The sequence below is a fragment of the Lates calcarifer genome, linkage group LG17 (genome assembly GCF_001640805.2).
Source record: "Lates calcarifer isolate ASB-BC8 linkage group LG17, TLL_Latcal_v3, whole genome shotgun sequence".
In the NCBI taxonomy this organism is placed as follows: Eukaryota; Metazoa; Chordata; class Actinopteri; family Centropomidae; genus Lates; species Lates calcarifer.
Window position 1 is genome coordinate 9,781,200 of NC_066849.1, and position 24,424 is coordinate 9,805,623.

The window sequence follows — 24,424 nt, forward strand, 5'->3', positions numbered from 1 at the left end:
TTGCTACTGTAAGTCTTTCATGTGAGACTGTACAAAAGTCACACTGCAACTATGAGGAGGTGATACCCTCCGTACTTGCTGAGGCTCAACTTCCTGTAAAAGGTGGTTAACAGCTCAGCCGTGAGTTAGGGAGCAGGAATTAGGCCAGCAGACATCAACCCCAAGAATCACACAAAAGGCCTCCTTGAAAGGGCTGTGAAAGAAATAAGGTTCTGACATGACATACAAACAGATGTTAAAATAGGTTAATGTGAAGCGAAAGCATAGCAGCGGTATTTCCAATTAAATGGGCTTTCAGTGCACGCAGGTCAGCAGCTCGTTAAAGTAGAACATGGTGGTGAGGTTTGGGTGGGAGTGTGTGTTTGTGTTTGAGGAGTGGGGGGTGACATAACAACATCAAAGTTCACAGGAACAAACAGATTAGACTAACCCCCAATGATGAGTCACCTGGTGGTATCACTTTGTTCAGTGAAATGAGTAGGTGCACACTCAAACCTGTAAGTAAAGATAAAACTGTGGTTTAGAGGGTATTGACAAGACTGTGTGGTTCTGTGGAGAACATATTTGGAAGACACTCAAACTACTTTACTTACAACAATGTATTTTTCTAAAGCCCAAAGCCCAAAAATACATTTCTATGTAGTGTGAAGTGGTTGTCAGAATGACAAGATTACTCAACTAAAGGCTGTGTAGGGCTGAACAATATGCAAAAAGAACAGGTAAAAACAGATTCACAGATATTGCGATACGAGTCATGATTTTATTGGGAATTTTTGAATTTCACTGTCAGTGAAAAACATAAACATGGTGACGATGTGATTTTTGCTGAGGTCTGCATCAAACAAGCAAGTTCTCTTACATCTGGAGAATATGATTTGTGGGCCAGGGCATCTCTGTAATATCACCGTGCTTCATTTACAATGGTATGTTGTGACATATTTTGCGTTTATCATAAAAAACTCAGGACCAGGGATTTGTATATTGCACTTGGAAATATTGTGATTTTGATAATATTTCAATAAATTGTTCAACCCTTATCCAGTGATATTCCATGTTTTTCCCACAATGCTGTGAGGAAGTCTAGCCAGCATGACAAGAAAGACATGTCGTCAAAGACTAAAAATAGATTTATTTTTATTTATTTTTTTTTACAACCTAATCACATGTAAAAATAAATAAATCAAATTAAAGCAACTCAGCAGCTAAATAACTAACTTGTCTACACTGAGGAAAACTCAACTCATATTAACTTAAGGTAAAATCACACGGACACAGCTGCACAAACATCCTTCTCTCTTGGCTGACAAACAACAACTCCCTTTAAAAGGGCCCTTCAGTCTACAGAAAAGTCAGCTTAGGCAGAGCCATATGTCTCAGTCTATCATACCTAAAACAGGTAAATCACAATTTATTTGTATCAGGAAATATCAATACTGTCCTGTTAAAAAAAAAAAATAAGCCAATAGGCTGTATACGATTATTACAACCTAAAATTACTTCCTATTGTTCAGTGACCTCTGGTGACTACAGTAATTACAATGGTAACAAAGGAGGAAGTGAGGTGATGTATGGTGGAATGACCAAAAACGCGTTAGAAGGATGGGTCAACAAAACACAGGACTTTCACACAGGAGACCACTGTTCATTACCTGTGTGACAATAAAAGCCAGTGCTGTTTCTTTTATCCAAGACTACGTGTTTGTTATTGTAACCATGACAACGAAGGTCCTCTAACCTTAAGTAAGTAATCATCTGAACCCAAATCACTGTCTTTTCCCAAACCCAACCAAGTTTCTTTTGTGCCTAAACATAACCAAACTGTAACCTCTAAATAAGCTTAACTGAGTGATTATTACTGTAACCATGCTGACAAAGGTCAAATATGTTGTAAATATCATCAGTACAAACAAGACTTAAACATTCCTTACCACTTTGCCAAGAAAAAACTTATCACACTTATCAACATACTGGAACTTTAACAATATTTGAGTGTGTTTTGAATTAACCAGAAAATATAATTTAAAAAAAGAATACTAAACACAAACACATAGATAGTAGGTGCTTGCAATACTACAGATTAAGATGAATTAGTGATGTAACAAACCAGCGTGGTTAGAAATAGAAATATATAAACGTGTCAATGGGCTCAATGGTTTGGTCTCATCTACTCTGTCAAAAGCATCAAACGTGTATTAATCCACAGCTGAAAATAGTTTCAAATACGATTCTCCTCTAGCTTGATTAGCATTTACTAAAACTACAGCACTCAGCTGTATAAGGAAATGATGTCTTCTTTTTAAGAAGTGAAACTCTAAATTTGTGGTTTGTTTTTATAGATTACATCTACAGATGTGTTGGAAAAGTACTGAAACTAATGAGCAAGTATTGAGAGATGGAGTGACGCATTGTTGGTTTTGGCCTTTTCATGGGAGTTGTTGACAATAACATCAGACTCATCCTTTAAATCAATTGTGAGGAGGGTCCACTGTATCCATATTTTGGGTAACAATCACAGCTACAACCAGCACAATCAAGTGATCACATCTTGTATCACCTTTTTTATATCCTCTCAGACAAAGGTGTTTATAGGACACTGTATCATTATAAAACAAACAGGCCATATATTGTCATATAGAGATCATCCACATGAAGAGAAATCATCTGCAGCATGCAGTCAGGATGTGGGTGTTGCCACACAATGAGAAAGTGGCAGTGGTAAAAATTATGCAGGCCCACCATGACATACTACAATGCTCTCTGAGCATGTTCATTAGAACAGTAACTGAGTAACAATGTCATCCTCAAAAGGAGCAGACTCAGTCAATACTGTGCAGTACAGACAATCAAAGCTGAATCACTTCTATCTAAAAACATTTCAGTCCTGCATTTATTAACTTATAATACCTCTATTATTTGATATTGCGCTAGATGGCGTAACATTCAGAGACACAAGTTCCTGTTGTTGCTACAACGGGGTGTTAAGATGGTGCCTTTCCTGTGTTTATGTGTGGTGTGTGGTGCGTGTGGTGTGAGTTTGTTTGTGCCTATGTGTTTATGTGTTTATTTCTCGCCAAATCCATCAGACTAATCAACAGGAATCAATAAAATCTGCTATGTTAATACCCCTTTAAAAATCTGGAGACTATCTTCTCACCGAAAGAATAACCTGACTGTTGGAACATGGCAGACTGTGGCCTCTGTGGTTACTATGAGTCAGAAAGCAAAATCTGCTGGAGTTTTTTTTTACAAACACAAAGCTGATAGCTCCGACTCTGGACAGCCCCCACACTCAGCACACCCTAGTGAAATCTTCAGCACCAACTGCACAAGAGTGATCTTGTACAATGTAGTGTGGTTTTCCATTCTGGTGGCATTGTTTAGAGCAGTTGTGTTTGCACGTCTGGCAGGGTTTCTTCAAAATGAGTGTGAAATAGACGGTGGCCAGGATGAGAGAGGTGGATCGTGATCTTCCCATGCCCCCTGAACTTGCTAGGTGTTGAAGGGTGGGACAAGATACCTCGTTGCAGTTTGCTCGCGTCCTGTGTGGTCAGTGATTCGACAAAGACGGTTACTGAGGAGGTGAGAAAGGACTCAACTGATGACATCTTTGTAGATTGTTACCCTAAATTTCTTCAGCTCTTCTTCAGCAAATCTATTGTTGGTAGCCTTTGTGGAAGAGTGACTACAGACTCTCACATGCAAGGACTGAAGACACTTAAAGATCCTAGAAAATGATATGTCATACAATGATGCATTGAATGGTATCTGGATCAGTGAAGAAGAATGGGGATTGCAGGGGCTAGACACGACATCTGATAGTGAAGATACAGCTGAAACAGCTGAGGAAATACATATAAACTTTTCAAATGCAGGTCCATACAGCCTCAGGCTGGTCAATAGTTCAACAAGACTGATTGTCTGTAGTGCAACTATCAGCCTTGTGAGCACATGCTAACATTTAACTTGTTAACATTAGGGTGACAATATACTGCACCAGAACTGCCTGTTGGCTGATTAAGCAGTTTCAGAAACCCCCTTCATCCAAAACCTTTGACATTGGATTTGTGGGAGCTGTGTACATAAATAAATGTCTGTAACTTCCCAAAGCCAACATTCACGCCCACTTTGACCATGACTGACCAGGTATATGAAGGTGACACAGTTAGAGGTTCTTTCTCAAGCCCTGTTTTTTTCCCCCCATTCTTTACACAACTACTTTCATAATTTTTCAGATACACAACCAAGAATGATTATTATTTAAACGATATCGGCTCTCTCGGTGACAGCAGGCTTTTCACCCCACCTCTGACTGCGGCCTTTTGAAACAACTATAAACACTTTTGCCTTCTGATGTGGTCAGATAACACTTCATACAAATGAGTTATTTTTTAACATAACCCCACCCTTGCTGTAACAGCACAGTGTAAGAGTACAAATGTGGCTGACAGCATCTAATTAGTTTTAATGCCAACCCATTAAAAAGCACAGACCATGTGGAGTGGCCATAAGACATCCACAAACTGGGAATGCATCGCCTAAAAAACTTAAGAAAATTAAATAGAAAACTATGTGTTGCTGTGAAAAGTGCATTGTGTTTGACCAACTGTGACCCTTTAGGGTGATCTGAAAATGTTGAAACGCAAGAATGCAACACATAGAGGAATCTGGGAAGGTTTTAACCACTTTAGATGTTTAGATTCTTATTCATCTCGCAGTACCATCAGAGAGGGATCAGAACAGTCCCAAGTTCATTCTGCACTGCAGCATGACATCAAGCCCAAACATACACCCAGAGAGACAAGAAGAAGAAGCCCTGCAACAGATGGTAGGGCCCCCACATGGTCCTGACCTCAAAAATGTGGAGTCAGTCTGAAATCACATGAAGAGAAAGAAGACACTGAGACAGCATAAATCCACAGAAGAACTGTGGAGAGCTCTCCAAGATGCTTGGGATAACCTACCTGACAAGTACAGTAAAAACTGCTCAAGTGAACTGAGAACTGGCACTGCTTTAAAGGCAAAGTGTGGTCACACCAAATACTAAATTATGGGTTAGGTTTTTTTGCATTTACTGTAATTTGAATGAAATTAATTGATAAATGTGGTATTGTTTTTGAAAACATCATCACTTTACTTTTAAACAGTGCTCTATATATACAGCGATGTGATGATTCAGTTGTGTGGGGACATCTGCAATAATATGTGCTAAAACACTTACATAGAGTTACAGATGCAAGAATTAGAAATGAGGGTGTAGCTTCCACTAAACTTATTTTACCCACTGGAAGAAGTCCATGGAGACGATTCATGACACCCACTTTTGTTGTTATCAATTTCCCAATTTTTCACCTGAAGAGAAATAAGAGGCAGGAGTTTTCATAATGATGACAGATCAAAGTTGATATATTGAGAGCAGCTTTGGAGGATGTCTGTTTTATGGTACAAACCTCATCCTCAAATCACCTTATTAATCAAACACCTCTACAAACTTGAATGCGTGTTTTGTGTGATTTTTTTTCGTTTCTGATTTATCTAATTTTGCAATCTATTAAGTTTCCTGTTTCAATTAAGTCCACCCAATTCATTTTATTTATCGCGTTTTAATATAAGCTCCAATCTAAACTCATGGCAATGTACCGCAGGCACTGTGCAGTAACTTAACAAAAGCAATAAGTAGGGCAGTTGATCCAAAGTGACTCATTTCAGTATCACCTGTTAGTGTGACCGTGACCACACTGTTGTCTTGGACTTCCGCTCTCCATGTGAGGTTGCCTGATCAGTTTCCCCAGCTTAAAACAGACGTCGCGAGGACACAACGCGATTGGCTGCGTGCACAGAGTATATGCGTGCGCCGCCCGGCAGCTCTGCTCTCTTCAGCACCGCTGATTGTGATTGACAGGTAAGCGCAGCCTTCTCCGTACATGTTAACATCCACAAACTTGCAGATAATATAAAGTAGATTATCTGAGTGCTGTGTCTAACGCTGTACGTCGCTTTGTGTATTACAGAATTACAACAGACTCTCTCAGAGTTGATCATCTAACAGGTGTCATCTTTCCACTGAGGTCAGTTTAACATTTTGTCTAATTATCAGGTTTAAGTCAAAACATTTATTCTGCTTATTAACCTACTCACTCCTTTACTTAACGTGACCTGAGGCTGATTTTTAGCATATTTATTAAATGAAATTAATAATATCGCAACAGAAATATACGTGAAAGACAAAAGCTAACACTCCGCTGCTCTTTGCTGTTAACTAATTGAGAAGTACACAGATCCAGTTCCTTACAACAGTGCAAAATACTTTATTACAAGTAAAAGTCATGCACTCAGATTATTACTAAAGTAAAAGCATGAGTATTGTCAGCAAAATGTAATATACGTGTCAAAATAAATTGTGACGTACAATCGCCCCTTGTGAAGTTATTAATACCCTGCTGCATTGAAATTTTGATGTTGTCTCTCACTTCTGAGTCACTTTGGATAAAAGTCAAATGAGTAAATGTAATGTAATGTAATTATAAGCCTGATAGTGATGTGTCAACATGTATGCTGCTGCATGCTTACGAAGCACCCACCAGTGTGACTGAGCTATCGTCCCACAGCTGGGCAACAGTTTTGAAGTATAGCTGCAGCATACTGATTAAGTAACTGACATAAAATGTTTTGACTGAAACTTTGATTCGCCCCAGTCTGGTGCCATGTCCAACCCGAAGAGCCCTGACGATGCCGGTACCGGTGCTCCCTGCAAGCCCTCCTCGTCGGTCGAGAGCACGGAGTCTGATGCAGACCCCGGACTCCTGTTCCCGGTGACGAGGTCCTCCGTGCTGGCTCGACGTCTCCTGCGTTTGCGCACCTGCAGCGGCCACGCGAGTCCCGTTACGCGCCGCAAGAGGGAGATGGTCCCCGCCGACAGGAAGGATTCCACCTACTGGGATAAGCGGCGCAAGAACAACGAGGCGGCGAAGCGGTCCAGGGAGAAGAGGAGGCTGAACGACCTGATGCTGGAGGGCCAGCTGCTGGCTCTGACCGAGGAGAACGCACAGCTGCGAGCTCACGTGCTCAGCATGCAGTATCACACCAGCCTGAGTGCAGAAAAGAGCAAAGTTGCCTCTCCCTGGGCAACATCCACTCCATCTGTTGTAGCCTCTACCTTGTCCTTGTCACCCAGACCTGCTCACACCCCTCCTCTCTTCCATGCAGGACATTGGGGGGCCAACAGGAGCCCCCCAGCCTCTATCCTGGGTGTGAGGCATCAAGAAACAGCCAGTCACTCCTTTGACGCAAAGATCCCTTGTTCTAGCTCATTTAAAGGTTTTAACCCGAGGGGGTCTCACGACTGTGGCACACATCAAGGCATCTTCCCTCTCCCCGGGCCCGTAGTCGTCTCCCCCCGCGCAGCTTTGGAGAGTGGGGGGTTAGCAGAGGCAGAGATGGACGCCCAGCGTCAAGTCTCCTCCAGCGACGACGTCCCCAACTCCACCGACGACGAGTCCCCCCACCGCGCCTCTTCTATCCGGGCATTTCTGCCCGCACCCGACACACCCCACCATGCCCCCACCCTGTCCTACACACCGCAGAATTGGCTCGTGCCCCATCTGAGTCACTCGGCGGTGTGTAATAATTTCCTGCTGCCCTGGCGGTCCTCCTACTTGCCCCCGCCGGCAGTCTACCCGGGCCTGCCTCTGTACATCCAGGAGAGACAGGGCCCGGGTCTCGGAGTGGAGGCGGACATTCAGAGGGGGTTCAAGAGCCGGTTCAGCAGTGCTCCAGCAGGGCTGTCTCAACTCGGGATGCACCTCAGTCCTGATGGACGCTAACAGGACAGTTTGACTGTCAAGGTGTTTGTAACAGGGAGAGGAAAAACATTTTGATAATGATATTGCAATCATGTATATACTGCTATCTGCAACTATGTATATTTTTAATTGTGAATTAACACAAAAGAGTTTTTATAATTTGACAACACAAGCCTGAATGAAACCCATCGGCCTATCACTTTGTTATTTAGTAATAATGAAAACAAAAGAGGGGGATTATCTTAAGAACGACATTTAACAGTAGAGTACATATTTGTCGATGTATTGAACGCATATATTTCTGTTTGGAGTTACAGTGTGACTTTCTGTGGTGTCAAATGTGTTTCTATTAAAATGAAACAGCGATCATATTGCGCGCATGGACCAATCAGGAGCCACTAAACCTATAAACAGCAGAGCGACTAAGGTAGCTTACTTCCATCTTTTATAAATGACATATTGATGATTATAGTAGCTAATTATAGTAGCTTCAGAAACAATCAAGAAAGACATTCCCGATCTTTCTTTTTTCTCAGGGAAATTAAAGACATTCATTATATTACGGGTTAGTTTGATTATGGTGAGGTGGAATTATGGTTTGTAAAGTTTGACAGTTTATTTGCGGTAGCAGAGAACCAGTGAAACTGGGTGCTTGTTCACTTGGTATTCCCCTTTATCCCCACTGCGTGATTTCCCAGCAGACATTGATTCAATGGAAAACCAAACGTTAAGATGTGTTTTTAAAGCCCTGTGAGACATCATCCTCCACTGATTATGTTCTTCTTTTCATCTCTTTTGTTTTTATTAATAACTAGTAGGAGTTTGTCTCTGGGTGGCCTTTATGCTTTTTGTAATTTCAAATAAAACAGGCATGCGGGGTATTTTCCACCCTTCATAAAAATGTAAAGAGGTGATGTCACATCTCTGCAAAATTTATATGTAGCAAAAACTTGAGAAATAGTGACTAATTTCATAATATTTTAAACATTAGTATGACCTATATGGCATCTGTAAACGATTCAGGTTACTCGCAGGTTTGTTTCATTGAGAAAGGCCACGCAGATCCAAAACAAAACAATCTCGTACCTACTTCATTCTTAAGGCTGATAATAAATTAATTTAGATATTCTGCATGCACGGGTGGGACACCCGATCTTGAAAGTCTTTCACCGATACTGTGATTATCAATTAAGCTCCAATAAAACAGTATGATAATGCAGATTGATAATTTATTGCAAGTCAATTAAATTCAGCTGCTCAGTAGGGCCTTCTTATACAAGTTTCCTCTTTTCAGTTGTTGTCTAAAAGTTCTCTTTCCTACGGCTGGACGGGGTTACTTTCTACAGCCTTGTATTGTTGCAGTTTTACAAAAGAGTTGCTCGAAACTGATTTATTGCTCCTTTTTCTCATTTCGCCTTTAACGAAACTCTGTAGTGTCATCGATTGCAGATTGTCTCACACAGCAGCGCATGTACTTAAACACACCAGCAGAGGGCGCTACAACACAGATGATGTGACATAGCTGGCAAATGGTGCATGAACAATTCAAGCTAACAATGCTGTTGTTTCCCTTAAAAGTAAGCTTTCTAAAATTACTTCTGTCACTTCAGAGAGTCTCTATTTTTCTCTAGCGGGGTTAAACTAACAACTACCAAAGGGTAAATAACGTAAACACTGTGTTTATATTCTTCTGATTTTATAAGTAAAGGTTACTGAAGTGTTCCATCTTACATGTTTTGTGGTCAAGTATTTGTAAAGGAACATAATTTAAACTGCTTTTTACAGATCAAGACAGAAAAATAAAATTGATTGAAGGGTTTTTTTATTTTTTTGTTTTTGAATAGAATAGTAGATTTAGGTTTGGTTTCATGGCTGATTTTAATTTGGAAATCAATATTAACATGAAACAGTTGTCTCATTTTGTGCAAATCCACTAAATCCTCAACTCTGAGTCATACAGTTCAAAAATATTATTAACTCTGTTAAATGTCAGGTGATGTTAAATTTAAATGTTTATGTAATATACTTTCTGGTTTTGACAGCAGGACTATGTCACAGTTTTATCCGTCCCACAGACACAACTGACATTTAGACTGAAAAGACATCTAAATATATAGTGTAAAAATTAAAGGTTAGTAGATGTATACAGATTACACTGCGTCTTTTGGTCATATAACAACAATAAAGTGTTTTCATCGACTTCTGGTTCATATATGTTAACATTAGCGGTTTAAGCACGTCACAACAGGAAGCACAAATATCACTTGTCAACATGTGACAGCATCTATACATAGAAATGGAGGTTGAGGTAAAAAAATTTCCAGTCACGACAAAAGGCACATTCTAAAATTCCAACTACAAAGTTAAATTGCATTTCTAAAACGTACAACAAGTGCTTTTATAGTGAGCAAAGTGAGCAAAAAGCAGATTAACGAGACAGTATTAAATGTGCAGACATGTAGTCGTAACTTCGACACAGATAAGTGACACTTCTCTTTTTTCTTTGAATCTGAGGTGCTGAAGATTTATTTAACACTCAGAAACATGTCAGTCACTTCAGCTTAGTCCCCTCAGTTGTGCTGTAGATATCTTACGGGCACAGAGCTCGGCTCATATCTTTTGCCTAGGTCTTGTGGCTGCATCCCTTGCAATATTACTACTTATACTACTAATACTAAAGTGTTAAAGTGTTTTCTGGGAAGAGGCATCAGGTAAGCCAGTGCCTGAAATGTGAAATGTTTGTGTGGATGAATCATATGATTTACCACTATACATCACACATAATGATCTCACCACAGTACAGCAAACACAACAGTACACACTGCAAAGACAGTAACATACAGCATGGATTTATTCAAAGAATGACTTAAGTGGCACCACTACATTATAGAGGTTTTCTTAAATAGAGTTTGAAAATTTTTGTTCAATTTAAGAATACAACACACAACATACGTCAGTTTGAAACTGACAACAGCGCCATAGAGGGGAGACCCCTGTGTGGGCAAGCCACTAACACCACAACACTATCAAGATGAAGGGACCAGTCAGCCACTTTTCATGTGACAACAGAGGTGGACAGAGTTAAAGACAGGAAAGCAACACATAAAGAGTGAGAGAAAGCAGAGGTGAGAGGGTAGGACTGAGAGCAACAAGACGTTATGAGCCCCCTTCTGTTTAAAAGTGCATCAATCGCATGACGCAGTCTCACAGGAGAGTCGTGCTCTAGGCTGTATATTAGCGCTGGGTGAGGGCAAGATATCTTTGAATTAGGTCGCTGGCACCTCGGCGGTAGTGGACTTTCTGCACACAACTGTTGAAGGTAAGGCCTCAAGCTCAAATTAACAGGTCAAGTGGTGTGGACATGTGTATAACAGTAGATGTGTTCAGAGAAGTATATGGTTGAGGTGTTAGTAACCAAAGGATTGATGGTTTTTACACATATTACCAATGTCTTGTGCTAATAGCAGCACAACACAGAGGTGTTTCGTCAATTCAGTAAACAGTTGAAATTGGAAGTTTTAATATGTTGCCAAATTACAAGTTCCCATATTCAGTTTTACATATGTTATGTTAAGAATATCAATTTATTCATAATACATTTCCTGAAAATGTTACTCTGTTATCTGGCAAGAAATGTTTGAGGAAGAGGAAGTGTTGCTACCCTGTAAATATTTACAAGATTACTCCTGAGGACAGATTTGTACATGGTGAGTTCCTTTTGTAAAAGTCCTTCTTACAATAAAATAGTGATGATTTTTAATCAATTTAGGAATAAATAACTGAACTTTCCAATAGTTTGCACTTTATATGTAAAATAATTTAATAGTCATATCCAGGAAATGAAAGACAAAAATGTTGTTTTGTTATCTAACTAGCTAATCTAACTTAAATTGTAAAGATATGCAAAATCAGACAGTGTGATTATAATAGTCTTTTACATGATTGGTTTGAATTACATTGTTTACATTGCAAGTTTTGAAACCTTATCTCAGATCATTTACACTACCGGTCAAAAGTTTTTTAACACCTCACTTTTCCTAGTTGTTACTGAATTTACCAAAAAGGAATCATGGAAATTTAAATCATAAATTTAATCTACATGTGGGCCTCATATAGCAGTTTTACACCCTTTTGCGTATGTAAGGATCACAAAACCAGTATGCAATGGAAATGAAACAGTGTTTGGAAAGTTTGTCTTAATACTGTCGCAGAAGTTTTCACAAATTTGTTGCATGTTGTTGCTTTGCTTTCGCATTCTGTCTAGTTCATCCCAAACCAGCTCTGTGGGGTTTAAATCTGGAGACTGCTGGTCTTCCATCATTCGAAGCCACTTTCTGGTTCTGTTCTTCTAATGTTTAACTCACTGTGGGATGAACCCCTGACCAACCAGTCTATGTTGTGTTGTTACTTGCCTTCTTCTCACCATTCTTATAGCAACATGTACTACTTCCTACTGTATTGTCCTATTAATGCATCAGAGGCTGTAGTAACAGTTTGTTTGTACACACAGAGGGTTTGTAATTAAACACGTGTAGAAACTGTTTGCATTAACTTTCAAGGCTTTGTTTACTTCCACTGCTGCAGGAAAGCTGTGAAATAACCATATTTTAACCCCCATAGCCTGTTTTCTATGAAATTTACAAGATCTTTCAGTGTTTGGGGACCTAAACTTTTTTTTTTTTTCTTTGGTCAGGTTACCCCTGACTTTTGTTCCATTTAAGGTTTACTAGACTTGAACTACTTTCATTTCAATAAAAACTGGAAAAACAGGGGTATTCTAAAACATTTTACCAGCAATGTAAATTCAATGGAGATTACTGTATATCCTGACGATCCGAAAAGAAGCTCCTAATTGGATATTTTCTGTGGCCTAAACACAAAAGTTTGTGTCATCATAAGTGTATTAACACCATGTGATTTCCATCTATTTTGAGAGTGACCAAAAAAGTAGAAACACATCTATGTTGTAATGTCATCTAGTTGACCAGTGCTGTAATAATTCCTTCATAAAGCTGAAAACATTCAGTTTTCATTCAAACTGTGACAGTGAAGTTTTTATTTAAATAATAATTAAATAATTTTTAAAGCTGTAGCTGGTGGTGGTGTTTCAGGTTGCACTGTGCTCTAAGGTGTCTCTTAAAAATCTGTCCCCCATATATGTGAGAGGGACGAAATTTCATAAACGCCTTTCAGTATGCAAATGTATAATTCAACACTTAAATCCCAAATAAACCATCATGTGTAAGGTGGTATTCATTACCTGACTATTGTACTGCACCGCACCATACAAGTGTGTCTGTTCTTTTGACAAACATAGAGTGCTATGCAACATATATATGGTCCTGATTGCACAATACTTATGAAACCTAAGACAGTGATGGGCTGCAAATACCACACCATGTCTGCAGTAGCCACATGTGCTCAACCTGAGAAAACATGTTCTTATTCTATACTCAGTAAAAGCCAGAATAATTTTACTATTTCAAGGAATTCAGGCTACTTGGAATTCTACAACCCTTCACAGATCAGTTATTATCACATCTCATCTGGATTGTTTTAAGTACAAACTAGGGCTGAATGATTTTTATCAGAATCAAACCGCAATCGCGATTTGAACTAATGCAATTGGCAAATCGCAAAGACTGTGATTCTTTTTACAACAGAGTCAGTGGATGCGTCGTTACACTTTGTTTTAACTGCCTCACAGTTCACACACAGAGCACTGCCAGAGCAACAGAGTGATAGGCTATAAACTTTACAACCAGATCTGGTCTTGAAATGACCAAACAACAAAAATAACTGTGGAGTTAGATACTTGATGAAAACAGAGGCAGAGCGACAGCACGACGCAGGCAGTGTGACTACCTCCGATTCTCTCTGCTCCGGTGTCACGTTCTACCTGCATGCCCATCCTGAGAATGGACACAGCTAAAGCTGAATCTACTGGTGTTATGACGAGTTAAAACCGACTGACAATTCCCGGCAAGAGCAAGAGCTGTGACCAAGACACCAACAAGTCTGCAGTGTTTCCGCTATACATGCTTTGTAGCAGTGGCCGGCCGTGGGAAAATTATTGCTGCTGACTATTATAAAATTGCAGGGAGAGAAAGAAGAGAAAAAGAAGGAAAAATGGTAGAATGAAGTCAGTCTTGTCAGTCAGTCTCTTGTCATTCCCCTTCAGTGTTTCAGCATTTGAACATAATGCTACTGTTTGTTTTGTGAGAATTGTGCTATGGTTAATTTATTGTTAGAATAAATACATTTTTGGATTCATATATTTTCATTCTCATCTTTGGATTAGTACACAGATCAGTTAATATTTCAGTGATCTCTTAAATGGTAATGCTCCATCACATCACAATTAGATCTTCTCCAAAATCATTCAGCCTTTCTACTAAGTAGAAATCACCCTGATGCAGTATGTACCTATGGATTATCAGATTTTTAGGAAGAATTGTGTATGTGCTCTCAATAGTAAAGCAGCATATCTAGTTTGTGACGGTAAAACACAGACGACTTAAATAAAAGACATTGTTCATTCATCCGTTACACCAAACACTGATGGCTTACTACCATGCTCTTTGTATAAATTGTGATATTATATTTGTTTCCTCCTGTGACAGTGCCACACACGCTGAACCTTTATTGGACAGCACTTCAAGTTATTAGCACTGCCCTTCAAGGAATGTATGCGTTAACAGACAATTCAAGCCAAGAACCACGCCAAATTCTTTAATCCTCCTGAGAGAGAATAAGCTCATTTCAGTTTCCCTGATGGCAGTTTAGAAAAGTAGCGAACACAGTACATTGAGATATGGACTGACCAATTTTCCTCATATGGCTATTTTTATAATGGCTGGCAGAGTACACAGCAAGACAACAGCAGATGGTTGAGTATGAGAAAACGGATAGACACCAAAAGAAGAAGTTTCTTACTAAAAAGCAGGCTGGCTATAATTAGTCAATAAGAAACAGGTGCAAATGTGCAGCAGAGTAGTGAGCAGGCTTGGCCTCTAGAGAGATTTCACTCAGGAACCCTCTCTTTTTTTATTTTCTCTCTCTCTTTGTCTCCCTACATGATTATTGTTTCGCTCTCTTCCTGCTGCTGCTTTTTTTGAGTACAAGTAACGCTTAGTCTTTGCATCACGCACAAGTATGCAGGTGTGCATGTTCTCACACAGACTTACAAACACGTACTGGGCTTAGGATCTACGTTGTCGCTGGGCACAGGCCTGAATATTTTTAACCTTGTGTGCATTCTCACCACTGCACACCGGGTGCATGGTCTCTTTGATACTTTTGTTTTGATGCCTTTGGTTCAGTCTGACTGGCACATCAAAAAATGACTATAAGATCAGTTAGTGTGCTGAGAAGATGCTTTAAACGTGAATGACAGAAATAAAAATGAGTACTTACAACTTAACAGGATGGACTACAAAGTTATGGTTAGTGCTTAAGTTTCTCAAGTGTGAAATCCTGTTTATCTTGCAGCTCATTCATGAGGTGTCAGATATAAGCATAAAGCATTGTATGATGTCTGATTAGAAATTAACTTTTCGGTTACTATGCTGTCTGCAACACAAAAGGTGTGAAGGAAACATCAGTGAGTTAAAAGACATAAGCATAGGCTCAATGTGTGCATCAGTCAGTGTGTGTTACTGCTATGCACATGTAGAGGGAGGGCTGCTGTGGTTTTAACACAATGTTCATCCTTCTTGCACAGCTTCCCATGAAACCACCCACAAACCCACGTATATGAAAGAGAATTTATTAAAAGCTGCCAGCATTCCTCTCAGCGTGGTTATTCAAAATACTGGATCTTCCCAGCTTATTTTACCTTCAGCCTTATGCAAGGAAATGGACAAACCCTCAGTGGCTGTCTTTTCGCACACCAGAATGGAAAAGAATGAGGTGAAGCAAGTACATAAAAGAGGTGGAGAAGGGGAAGTGGTGACTAGGTGGACATTTTTGATCAAAGAACAGGGTGGGGGGAGATAAAGTGAGAAGCACAGACTCAAACTCGACTTAAGAGCGGATTCTAAAGCTGCGTTTATATGATTTATATATGACCAGCTCAATTAACCACCTCTCTGCTCAACTGAAACAACCTTTTGCACAAGAAAGCCTTGTGCAAAATGCAATTCAGGAAAATACCCAAATACGCTGTATTAATTTCCACAGATAACTTCTTATTTGCTATGCAAAGACAACCACAGGAAAGTCTCTGTATCATTTTAAGATGGGTTTAAGTTTATTTGTATAGCACAATATCATACATATGCCATTCAAGTGACAACAGCAAACCTCTGGCCACACTAATCTGTAAGATTATCTGTGCGAACTCCCCAAAGTTACCTCCCCATGATCTGTGCAGCAGATCAGTACAGCAGCTATTGTCTGAAATATGGAACTAGGTATGATTGTTACTACATAAACTCACTATTGTCAGTAAGGCCCACTGATTCTTAAACAAATTAGTCCACATTCTTCTGTGTCTGCTTAATGTTTGTTGTCACATTTCCTCATGTGGTCTAGACAGGTGGGAGGTGAGGTTGGGTCAGGAAAGGAGGTTTGAATGCTGAAGGTGTGAGACAGAGTTACATGCGTACACTGTGCACTTCTCTAACATCTCCCCCAAACACTGAAGACCTTTATCAGTAATACTGTACATAGGTACAGTGTAGAAATAGCAGTTTCGGTATGCCTAATGAATCCTGTGCAGCTCCGTGTCATGATACTATAATATTTCTATTATATCTCTGTCTGAACATGTGGTGCAGTTCACTATCTTACAATGAGCTGTGTAGTATAAATACTGTGTTACCTAAATATCACACACTACCTTGTAATTTCCTTAAAATATATGATAACATGTTCTTCTGTAGCCAATCAACACTCAGTTTATGATATTTTGATACTACATATGATAACATCATAATTACATCATAGGGACTAGCCCTGTGTGCCTGGTCTCTCTCCAGATAAAGGGGAAGAGATCTGTCCGCTACTCAAAGGTATTATGTTTATTCATAAAGCACCCACATCAGAATCACCACACTCAGCCCAGTGTTACAGGCCTTTATGACAGGTTTACAGCAGAGAAACAAGAGGTCATGCTAACCAAAAATCCACTGAGCAGCAATACCAACATAACTTAAGTACCAAGGAGAGAACATGCCACAAGTCTGAATGTATCAATAAACGGTACTGTCCACTGTACCAGTGTCAACATTTGACACCATGAAAATCGTCAGTGTACCGATTACCAGCTGTTCCTTTAAGCTAAGTTCAGCAGAACAGTTTTTTTCCCAAGGGGTTCCAGACAGACAACACTGTAGGAACACTACAATGCCAAAAGAATAAAGAGGTACAGGTACAACAGCAGACCTTTTATATTTTCTGCTTACACAATGGAGTAGAGAGTATTTTACAAAACAGTAAAACAACATTACTGGTTGAAAAGAGAGAGAGAAGGGTGTACAAGTTTCTTACTGAGGCCCTTGGTGAATGAAGGCCCTAGGTTGGCCATCCTTCCTGCCCCCCACCACAAGCCATTTTACAATGACTTTCAGCATCAACTCAGTTGTTGTGGTTTTGTTGTTGTCATGATGAATAAACTTCTCAATATTTAACTTTGGTAACTTTTTTCCCCCCAACAGGTGATTGCTGTGACCTTTCAATAACTGGAAGCAAACTTGCACATGAAAAAAAGGCAGCAGTCCCACAGACTACAATCATCACAGAAATCAGAATTACTACACCGCTTTCAGTGAAGACAAATCAACCCACAGTAAGAGGTAAAACACAAATCAGATTAGGTTACCAGCTTATGTAAGAAGGAAGTACCTGTATTACTCAGCCTCCAACACAAGACTAAAAACTTTCCTCTATTCCTCTTGAATTTCAGGTCTCTATTGGTTGTTACTTATTTTTTTTATCTACAATGGAGTCCCAGTCTGTACCTTTTCATGGAGCCCAAGACAGCCATGTTTTACAAGTGGAAAATGAAGTGACACGTAAGGGACCCCGTCGTAAAAGGGAGTTCATACCTGAAGAGAAGAAGGACGCCCTCTACTGGGAGAAACGTCGTAAGAACAACGAGGCGGCCAAGCGGTCACGGGAGAAGAGACGGATGAATGACTATGTGCTGGAGGCTCATCTCATGGCCCTGAAAGAGGAAAATGCCAGACTTAGTGCTGAATTAATGGCCATCAAGCTCCACTTTGGCCTGGTTCACCCTGCAACATACACTGCACAGCAGAGTAACCAACTGCAACACCATATCCACGGCAGCACCCAGCCCATCACTGCCACCAGCACCCACTACCAGTCCCTGCAGAGGGACTACTACTGGGGTGCTAGAGACTCTTCTGTTATACCAAGCCAACAGCCCTCTCACCCTCTTTTCATTCCTGCATATGCCCTCCATACCATGAGAGGCTACTCATACTTAAACACATCTGGCGGTACCAGCTCTGGCCTTGTCGCCCCCTTTGTTCTCCCTCGAAATCTCTTGCCCACCCATTCATCCCGTCCTGGAGCCTCTCTGCTGAGGCCCACACCTACAAGAGGCGCCTCAGATGAGGAGGAAGAGCAGCAGGTCCCAGGGGTGCTCTCCCCATCGTGCCCTGCTCCACCTCGCAAAATCACCAGCAAAGGAGGAAAAAACTACTCTCCACCAAGACAATGTATGTCCGATTGACTGTCCAACATTACAGTGGTGCAATTACTGTATGGCTTTTAATTGATTGAATGAGAAAAAAATAGTTCAAGTTCTCTCTACGTTCTTTTAAATATTACTGCTGAAAGAATCATTTTAAGGGATCTGTTTTTGTGAATCGATGGCAAATGGTGAATACTGCATTAAAGAAGTACTATTTAAATGCACAAGACGTTTAAACCACCTTTCGTGTTGCAGTACATACTGACAGTGCTATATTGAATGCTAATCCTTCACACTACAGCCATATGAAGAACATACTGCACCCCCCCAGAAAAGTTAGTAAGTGTCTGAATAGAATCCATTCATATACAAGTTCACAGCGGGCCTCAAAAATAGAGCTCTGAGGCTACTTCAGCTACCTTTCTGTGTGCCGTCTTGTTAAAGTCGAGCAGATGTTCAGATGTGGGTTATGAATAAGATAACAGTAGTCACTGATCTCAGTGCACATTCTCACTTCACAGGGCTGCTAATTATTCAACCACACAAGCAAATGTATTAATGTTGATCACAACTGCAACAGCACAAGTTGCATGTCAAATGTCAGTTTTTATTTTGTTGATGGAAAAGCATTTCTTGGTGCTAATGTACATCTGTTAACCAGCAGCTGTAGCCTTGACTATATTATATAGAGTCGAGTATTTCTCACCACCTTTCTTCATACAATGAAATGCAGCTGAAAGCTTGCATTACTCCTGGTGAAATCTTTTTAAATTTTGAAAAGATAAAGTTGATTATTATTATAATAGGATTACTGTAGGTTGCAACCTTCCTCCAAATGGAAACACTGCAGTATGATGTTGTATTTCTTTGGTTTTCCTGTGTGGGCAGACATAGTCATCTTCCACCATACTGTGGCTACAGTGTATTTGAACCTTGTGGCACGACAATGTGTTGAACACACACACACACACACACACACACACACACACACATATATATATATATATATATATATATATATATATATTCAATTAAAACAATTACATTAAAGCACTGTGAACAAAGACTTAAGTTTCTCTGTTTTTAAAGACCCTAAACCCTTCTTCCATAATTAAGAAACTGATGTAAAAAATCATGTCTGCTTTCCCAACAGAGAAGATAAAAGCTGTGTACCAGCCTATACAGAGGCTGACCCCTACAATGCTATAGCCTTAGGCAAAGTGAGGGTTTGTGGACTTCAGTACTCAAAAAACCAACTGTCTGACCACAGAGATTAAAATTAACACTGTTGCATTAAGTCACAGAAACAACAGCTAAAAACTCTCTTCTTCTGGTTGGAACCTGTTGTTTCCTTCAGTGCATTTTTGAGTCAGCAGTGCCAAGGCCTGCTGCAGGTTGCTGGCTCCTCGCCCAACAGCGCTAGTGGCATCATTGCTGCTGGCCAAGCAAAGAGCCAGTCCTGCTGGCTCAAAGACAAACTCAAAGAAATGGCCAGCGCCGGCAGGAGTTGAATACGTGTTTCTGTAATATAACATTTTTTTATTTGTTTATGGACAGAAATGCAATAACTTATCAGCTCCTGTGGCAATGACTATTAAACATAGCCAATAAAGCTGTTATCAGCAGGTAGTTACAAAGTGTCCATAAGCAGACTCATACTAAGTTGAAGACAAGACTAATTTGAGAAATAACTCAATTTTATAAGTCACATCCTCATCTTATTTTCACTCTTACATTTCTTTTTGTTTAGTTAGCCTAATTTCCATTAGGCAATGTAGCACTTTGAATAATGTAAAAACACTTTATCTACTAACACTGGTAATAAAGAGAGCCTAGCACGTATCAGGGGAACCTTTTTAAATACATTTTGCAGAAGAACTGGTTATTTGAGCGAACAAATCACTACACGTGCCTTAAAAATAACTATCCCCTTACATATGTGCCAGTTTCCCATTAATACTCTTCCTAATGCAGTGTTTAACTTAATGACGATGAGTTCGTCTTGTTTTGCAGGTTACAGAAAGTATCAAGTACTTCACCTTCAGCCGTGCTAGCATGCTGTAACACTGGAGCAAGTTAGCTAGCTCGTGTGTTGAGTACAAACAGCGGGAGAAAACATTGTGTTGCTGCAGTTACTGTGTGCCAAAGGAACATATACTTACACATGTGAAGGAGACAAAGTGGCCACACTGGTCATGCTGGTCTTTGTTGTGTATTTTTTCACCTCTTGAGAGTTCTTGAGAGGAGACCACGAGAGAAGAGCCACGTCCGTACGCAAGATTCCGCCATTTTCTTTTGAACGGTTTGGCATCAACCTATCAGAAAAGAGCTTCACCGGGAGGGCGGTAACAGGTGGGAAGTTATGTTCACCACCACCACGTGCCTCAAACGATCAGTAGAAGACGTTACTACGGCGACATGAAAGGGGAGCCCCAAATCCACCTGTAACCAACCACCTGAATCCTGTAGGCACTCTCTGCTTGTTTCTGGTAGCCACCACTAGCTAAACTGTATAAGCCCACATGTAGCTGGCAAAACAGTTGCATAAATTCAAAACAGTGAAAAACATTATTGTAGGCTGTTTTATCTTAGTAGTGTTGGTCAGTTAGTCAATGAATAATATTTTCCAAGCCACATAAACCCCAATGATGCTGTTCCATACGTCAGAGAGCGTGTAGGTTGTGGGCCACCTCTGCCCTTTGCTGTTGAATATTGCAGACTTGTTAAACTAAGATGGGGGTCTCTTTGTAACTTGTATAATGTTTAACTGTTGAATATAACTGAAATCATAGGAATCACATCTATCTGCTGTAAAATTTGTCATTTTGTTGTCACAGTTGTTTCATATCTGCTTTCTGTAGTTACCTGGTTCTCCACACTACATTATAATGATGCGTAATGATCCAATATTAGATGCAGCTCAGACATCAGACTTTATGTGCTGTATTATTCTGTATTCATAGACAAACTAAATCTCAGACAACATGTATGAATTTGACCCCAACATGGCTTATTTTGCTGTATGCTGTGATAAAATTGCCAGAATGTGACTCTTTCAACTGAAATACCTCTTGCAGCCCAGACAGACTCCCCATGGGCAACATTGCCTTAGAGCAACAACTACCTTAACACCATGTTCTTGAAGCCAGTATTTCCCTAAACTCATATCTCATATCTACTGATAGTCTTGTGTTGGCTGATCTTTGGTTAGATGTGGGTGATACTACTGTTTATAGGTCACATTTTAACCTATTTTCAGCCCAACAAATACAGAATACCTGATCTCTGTTTCAGTCTAATGTGGAATTTGATAGTGTAAGTAAAATAATTTTTGAGCATATGCACAGTTAAAGGGATTTTGAAGGTTTTGTGGCTTTGAAGCAAGACAATGAATCCAGTCTTGATGGTATCATTTGTCCTATTTGTCCTCAGTATCCAAATATGGATACAGCACATTGACTGCACCTGCAATTGGACTTACATTCCGATTTACAACATCTTTTTGCAACCACATTGTCAACAACAGGCTCATGTGGCAGCTGGCAGTGCATGCCAACAGTCACCACTGAACCCTCTGTATTGAAACTAATTAATCACAAAGTTCAGAAACCAAAACTGAACTTTGGTATATGGTTCTAAGCAGAAAATTCACACAATAAATGACATGACATTCAAGTCATCTTGGTCTCTGCACACTTTAGTCATAATGAGCTTCAGGTAAACCTTCTCAATGTCCATCAAGTTTTAGCTGATGAAACATACAGCTTTAAATGAAAAGGTGTCATCAGAGTTAAAGGGTTTGAATTAATTATCAGGATTAAAAAACAAAACAGAAACTGCCTTTGTAACTGAGGAAAAACTATGCTTGGTAAATATTTGTTTGCAACTTGTCAACTGATCTGCAACTGATCTATATGAAAAGACGTGCACACATTCTTTGCAGGTGAGTTGTTTGTTCAACAGCTGCTAACCACTACAGTCTCATTTAGCCCACCACGTTTCAACACCATGGTAACACAAAATGTGTGATTACTACCCACACGCACGAACCATATAGACATACATGCATGCACACACACTGCGTTACATCATTTCAATCACCCATCAGTGTTCCCATCATATAGCTGGAAATAGCTTTGGTAAAGCAGAAGTTGAGTGTCGGTGTGTTAAAGTGCATTTCCTCCCTCAACCAAATACAAGAGATGCATGAGAGGAGGGGGTTTCGGTGCATTGTGCATTTTGTGACTGCTGTCTCTTCCGAGTAATTAAAAAGAACTATTAAATGAATAGAATACAGTGCAGATCAGTCCGAACGGTTAATATTGTAATTTCACAGTCTGATGTTTGTGTCTAATGCTTGGATGATGACACATCTCTCAGTGGCTCATGTGAAGGTACCCACAGTCAATTCTTGACAAATGGGTAGGTGTGTTACTTTGAAGTACAAATTAAAAAAACAAAATCACTCACTGTGATTTCGAGGAAAAACAGGTGCAATCGTTTCCCAGTCAAATGCAGTTTTCTACAGAACTTTGCTAAAGATCTAACTTCAATGCGAATGGTAGAATCTGGTGTCCATTTTACTCTTCAAAGGGAAGTTAAGTGTAAGATGAGCCACAGTGATGCACATCACACTTTGTACTGTATGAGAAACAAACAACACATCAAAGTGTGAAAGCTGTTTCTTTTTAACTGCCCACAATCTTTAGCTTATTTTTGTGACCCTTGTTTTTATGAATGCATAGAAATGAACAATACTAACCCTCCTCATTATGCATATGTGCTACCTATGTATATCATTAACTAAACTGAATCTTAATAAGAACAGTTTCTTTTAGGTAGTAACCAAAGAAAAGCTATGGGCACAATTTGAAACTAACCCACCCTCTGAGTCATTGAGCTGACATTTTATAAGTTGTAAATTAGAGGAACTCTTATATTGAAATTCGATGGGTGACTCATAAAAGAAAAAAACTTAATAAATGAGTGGAGAAATATACATGCCGATGTTTCCGTACAGGTGTAGTGCATGATACAATCAAGCAATTAATATGCTATCATTCCCTCAAACTTGTATGAAAATGCTGAGCAGGCCCAGGTGACTTGAATTTTGGGTTACCCTTAGGTCAATGATCAAAGACCAAAAAATCATCATCAGTGACTCATTACAAAGTCAAAGGTGGATTTGAGAGATCAGAGGTGCAAACACAATTCACACTGGTCTACAGAGGTGTGGAAAAAAGTGATGTGGTCAGATGAGTAACTCTTTATCATTTTTTAACGAAGTTGGGGGAGTGTAGCTGTGACAAGAGAATGGTACAAGTGTGAACGGTTGACCACACAGTGAGGGGCTCTGCTGGTTCTCTTATGCTTCTTTTAAGAGACAGTTTCCTGACAGAGTTTGATCCACTTGTCTCTTGAGAGGTAAATAGTCCTTGGCAAATCAAAGCTACTGTGAGTAATCACCTGAGTGATTTATCTTTTGATGAAACATTTCTCGTTTGGGGGGAGTGGTCGTTGGAACTGTCACCGAATGGTTTAATGAGTGTGATATGAATCATTGCTGTGGTCTTCACAGTGACACATTCATGGAAGACTGTGGACCAATGTGTTAGACAGACTTTGTTTTCCCATACAAGGGGAAATATTATTGGAAAAATGATGTTCATCTTCCCATTACAGTCAAAGAGCACTGAAGCGGTTATGGAGCCTCGTGGTGGTCCAACTCTTTACAAACATACTTAATGTTGATTTGTCTTTTAAGCATATATGCAGGAATTTGTGCCATTTTTGTACCATGGAAAATATTTCAAAGATCTAATGCAGACATGTTTTAAGATATAAAAATACTCTGCTTAGAATGATAATTTACTCTGTATGGCCTGTTAGACATTCTTACAACTCTATGGTTATGCAATATATTGTTAATTTCTAATTTTAATTGCTAGACACAAGATGTTTA

At 39.7% G+C, this 24,424-nt stretch overlaps 3 protein-coding genes across 3 annotated transcripts in view; 2 read left to right on the plus strand and 1 right to left on the minus strand.

Annotated features, from left to right (window-relative positions):
* The window catches only part of atp8b3 (ATPase phospholipid transporting 8B3), a 41,168-nt gene extending 23,262 nt beyond the window's left edge, over positions 1-17,906 (minus strand). The window contains 1 exon segment of the mRNA XM_018667393.2: positions 17,849-17,906. The gene's annotated coding sequence lies outside the window, so the exon portion shown is untranslated.
* On the plus strand, positions 5,683-7,830 carry si:dkey-172o19.2 (uncharacterized). The gene is made up of 3 exons (XM_051077184.1): positions 5,683-5,899; positions 6,009-6,065; positions 6,693-7,830. The coding sequence occupies exon 3, from the start codon at positions 6,702-6,704 to the stop codon at positions 7,818-7,820; it is 1,119 nt and encodes a 372-aa protein (XP_050933141.1). The 5' UTR covers positions 5,683-5,899; positions 6,009-6,065; positions 6,693-6,701; the 3' UTR covers positions 7,821-7,830.
* Positions 10,819-18,689, plus strand: nfil3-4 (nuclear factor, interleukin 3 regulated, member 4). The gene is made up of 3 exons (XM_018667395.2): positions 10,819-11,118; positions 17,459-17,596; positions 17,707-18,689. The coding sequence occupies exon 3, from the start codon at positions 17,743-17,745 to the stop codon at positions 18,499-18,501; it is 759 nt and encodes a 252-aa protein (XP_018522911.1). The 5' UTR covers positions 10,819-11,118; positions 17,459-17,596; positions 17,707-17,742; the 3' UTR covers positions 18,502-18,689.
* Positions 18,690-24,424: the final 5,735 nt, after the last annotated feature.